The 4,254-nt window shown below is 61.3% G+C and overlaps 1 protein-coding gene across 1 annotated transcript; it reads left to right on the forward strand.

Annotated features, from left to right (window-relative positions):
• Positions 1-509: 509 nt before the first annotated feature.
• LOC104468444 (tubulin gamma-2 chain-like) lies at positions 510-4,022 on the forward strand (the record flags this gene model as incomplete). The annotated part of the gene is made up of 6 exons (XM_010082567.1): positions 510-677; positions 776-844; positions 2,027-2,106; positions 2,710-2,836; positions 3,571-3,658; positions 3,869-4,022. Coding segments are annotated over 6 exons (686 nt in total), but the record flags the coding sequence as incomplete, so codon positions are not given.
• Between the last annotated feature and the right edge of the window lie 232 nt (positions 4,023-4,254).

Genomic DNA, 4,254 nt, shown 5'->3' on the forward strand with positions numbered 1-4,254 from the left:
CAGCGGCAGGACCTGCCCTCCCTCGTCACCAGTCTGGTCCGTGCCACCTGGGTGAACGCAGGCAGCACCATCTGCAGCTCTCTGCACAGCCCCTGGCTCAGGCACTGTGGGGCTGAGGCTGCCCCCGGGCTGGTGTGAGCAGGGGCCTGCGCCCAGCGCTCCTGCCAGGAAGCACGCTGCCAGGGCTGCGGTCTGCGCCCCAGTTTCTGGGAGGGGATGTGTTGTGGAGGCAGAAACACGAGGCTGCCATCGATGCCACCTTACGTAACGGCCACGAGCGCAGGCCCGTCCTCCGCCTGCCCGCGTTCGGGATGTGCTGGGGCGCGTGAGGATGCTGCATGACGGACGGGCTGTACATAACGAGTTTCCCTTCCTCCTCTCCGCTGTCAGGCGCCGGCTGTGCCGTGCTCGGCCATGGCCAGGGGGTGGCACACGCTCCTGCAGTTTCTCTTGCAGCGAGAAGGCGCTGAGCTGCGGCTGCATCCTGATCTCACTGCTCCTTGTTAAAGGCCGACGATGAGCACTACATCCCGCGAGCCGTGCTGCTGGACCTGGAGCCCCGGGTTATCCACTCCATCCTGAACTCCCCTTACGCCAACCTCTACAACCCAGAGAACATCTACCTGTCTGAGCACGGAGGGGGAGCTGGGAACAACTGGGCCAGTGGCTTCTCGCAGGTAACAGCTCTAGTGCTCCTGGGTGCAAATACGGGTCAGCTCGTTAGGCGTGAGGCTTTATTGTGGCCTTCTCAATCGTGGTCTCATCTCTCTTGCAGGGAGAAAAAATCCATGAAGATATTTTTGATATAATAGACAGAGAGGCTGATGGGAGCGACAGCTTGGAAGTAAGTAAATCGAAGGATGTGGATCTGGTTGCCCGGCTTGGTGGTTTCTGAGCCAGGCTGCTCTTTTATAAGGTCGAGCTCAGCCTTCTGGTGCACACAGACTTGCTCAACTTGCTTCTAGGTGCTGAGCAGAGAACATGTAGAGAGGGGAACTGCGAAAAGGTCTTTTCCATCACTACTAGATCTGCCAGGCTTCACCACAAATCTTCTTACTGTATGCTCAGCGGGGCATTTTTCTGCCCCAAATACTGCTTGCATTGGGCACTTCCCCGCAGGAAGAGTTCCAGGCATTATGGTGCTGTTTCCTTTCCCTGTTCCACCTCTCTCCCACATCTCTCCCCCCCGCCAGCCGACGCAGGACACACACTGCGCATCCTCCGGCGAAGGCCCTGGTGGGTAGGGGGGCTGTGCTGGAACAAGGTGCCTGGTGCCCCCTGGGCTGCCAGCAGGAGGGGGTTTAGACCCAGAGTTGCCGAGTGCTTTGAAACCCACGGAATGAACACAGGCAGCTGCAGCTTTATTTTCTCTCCAGCCGGGTTAAAGGGGCACCAGTGGCACCGACAGCGCTTTGTCTGCTTTGCCCCGTGCCTCTGGCAGGACCTTGGCCCCCATCCATGTAAAACCATTTCCTGGGCTTAGACACAGGGCTCCCTGGGTTTGTGTCAGGCTGTCACGTGGCAGCAGGAGAAGGGAAAACGTCATCGTAAAATAAGTTGGCAGAAGGTCCAAGAGCCCGTTGTGGGACCTGCAGCAGGTGGGAACTGCCCTTAAGTCAGGTAGCGGGAGTTTGGCCTCGGGCACTCTGGAAGGAGGGGCTGGGGAAAGGGCTGAGAACGTGTACCCCTGGTCCGTGCCGACTGGACCCTGGAGGTGACGTTGGAGCTGTTCTGAAGTCTGTTCTGGGGTGGGAGGAATCCGGGAGGCTCGTCAGCAGCCGTTGCACGTGGCGGGGGGGAAAATTCCCCCGCTTTGGCGCACGCTCGTGCCGCTGCGGTCTGGAGGAGCCAGGGCTGCCCTCCACTCTGTCCGCAGACGTCAGCTCCCTGCTCAGTTATCGCAGGAGGAGCTCTCCCCGTGTCTGGTGACTCTGCTGGAGGCGGTGGCGGTGGCACAGCGTGCTTGCTCTGCCTGTCTCTGGGGCTGAGCTGAACCTTGAGCTGCTGGTGTTCTGCTTCCTTCCAGGGGTTTGTGCTGTGCCACTCCATTGCCGGTGGAACGGGCTCGGGGCTGGGCTCCTACCTCCTGGAGAGACTGAATGACAGGTGAGCATTCAGCCCTGTCCCCTTCCCTCGCGGCAGAGTCTGGCCCCACCAGGGCACCCTGCCAAGCGGGGAGCTGGAGAGCGCTGACTCAGAGCCACCGCCCCCACCCAAACACTGTCTTGTGCAATCCCTGGCACGCTGCCCGGGGAAGGGATGGCTCCTGATGTGCCTGGGGACTTCAGAGGCTCTGAAACGGGACGTGTGCTGTCCAAACTCAGCCTTCCCTCAGCCCTTCTTATCACACAGCTGCCTCCTGACACCCTGACTGTGCAGGGGAGGGTGGGAGGCTCTGGCTGTGGGCTCTGAGCTGCCGTCCCTGCCTGTTTCAGCTTGCAGCCTCTTGAAAAGGCTTGTAAGCAGCTGCCTAATCAGCCTGAGGATGGCTCAGCCTTGCCTGTAGCTCCGTCTGGCAGTGCTCCTGTGCTGCTGGGGTAGGCACTGCTGGGACAAATTCTCTCCCTCCCTGGGAGCCAGCTCTGGCAGCAGCGCTGGTGACTGACTCACTGCTGTCCTGAGCCCTGGAGACTGCAAAGGGAGCTCGTGGGAGGAGAGAGCGCTGGCTTGGTGGTGTTAACCCTTGAGATGGCGGGGCTTTCTCACCAGGTATCCTAAGAAGCTGGTGGAGACCTACTCGGTGTTCCCCAACCAGGATGAGATGAGCGATGTTGTAGTCCAGCCGTACAACTCTCTGCTGACGCTGAAGAGGCTGACTCAGAACGCTGACTGCGTGGTAAGGGTCCTGCTGCGTGTCAGGCCAGCTCCTGCGGGGCAGCTTTTCCCAGGGCAAGTGCTGTAGCTGTGTGGGGCAAGCGCCGCAGCAGCCTGCGATGTGCCTGCGAAGCCCCAGGCGCAGTTCCCCCTGTGCAGAAGGACGGAGCAGATGTGGTGGCTCTGGGGATGAGGGCTCTGCGCTAAGCACTGCGGAGCTGTCTGGCTTGGCATTTCTGCCTCCGGGGTCCAGCAGGTTCTTCCACGGCAGTGAGGACTGGCTGTGCTTCTGCACAGCAGCGCTGCAGCGTTCCACCTGAACTCAATCCCAGCGTCACCTTCAGCGCCCACAAGCCCCAGCTGAGCAGCGTCTTCAGCCTGCACCAGGGCCTTCGGTCAGGTCCTTACCAAGCCTCTGCTCATCCCTTCCAGCTTGTCTCTGCATGTGGCAGGGCCAGAGCGGCTGCCCCAGAGCTGCTGGGACTGGAGGCTGCCGCGAGGCGCGGGCCCAGAGGCAGTGCTGTTTGGGAGAGCGCTGGGGAGCTCAGCCAGGACGGGAGGGAGGGAAGAGCTCCCATTGACAGTGTCGGTTACGCTCCACTGATGAGTCAGCTTGTGGTTTCCAGTGTCTGCCACCTGCCGAGGAGGGCTCCGCCAGCGCTCAGGGCCTGTGCTGGGCAAGCTGGTGCCCCAGGAGATGTGGCTGGGGCTGCCCTTCCTCTGAGGCTCCTCACAGAGCTGGTTTTTCTCTTGCAGGTGGTTCTGGACAACACAGCCTTGAATCGGATCGCGACAGACCGGCTGCACATTCAGAACCCGTCATTCTCCCAGATAAAAGAACCCCGTCATCGTCCCAGATCAACCAGCTGGTGAGAAGGGCTCTTCCCCCTGGAGAAGCCGGCATGGGGCTTCCCCGCTGTCTTTGATTCGGTCTGAACCTGCTCCACGGGCTGGGCACGATGGCATGCAGCCTGGAGCCGTGAGCCTCCGCAGGTGCCCCAGCTTCCCCTGGCTGCGTGGAGCAGGTTGTGAGCGCAGCAGAGCTGACGCTGAGCCCATCCTCTCCCCCAGGTCTCCACCATCATGTCTGCCAGCACCACCACGCTCAGGTATCCCGGGTACATGAACAACGACCTCATCGGGCTGATCGCTTCGCTGATCCAGACCCCTAGGTTGCACTTCCTCAGCCGCTCACCACGGACCAGTCGGTAAGGCAGCCCACCACGCCCTCCTCCCCTTCCCCGAGGGCAGGAGGAGCTGCCCCGCTCACCCGCCAGTCCCACGGTCCTGCTGTGCGCTGTCATCGCGTGTTCCAAATCCCAGCCCCGTGTGCCGCATGACAGCCACGTGTGATGTGAGTGGGCCGTTGGGCTTGTGCTGGGCTACCTGCTGCGTGCATCGGGATGGTTGCAGCAGCTGTGGGAGGGCTGACAATATCCA

This window comes from Pterocles gutturalis, unplaced genomic scaffold, assembly GCF_000699245.1.
Source record: "Pterocles gutturalis isolate BGI_N339 unplaced genomic scaffold, ASM69924v1 scaffold43859, whole genome shotgun sequence".
In the NCBI taxonomy this organism is placed as follows: domain Eukaryota; kingdom Metazoa; phylum Chordata; class Aves; order Pterocliformes; family Pteroclidae; genus Pterocles; species Pterocles gutturalis.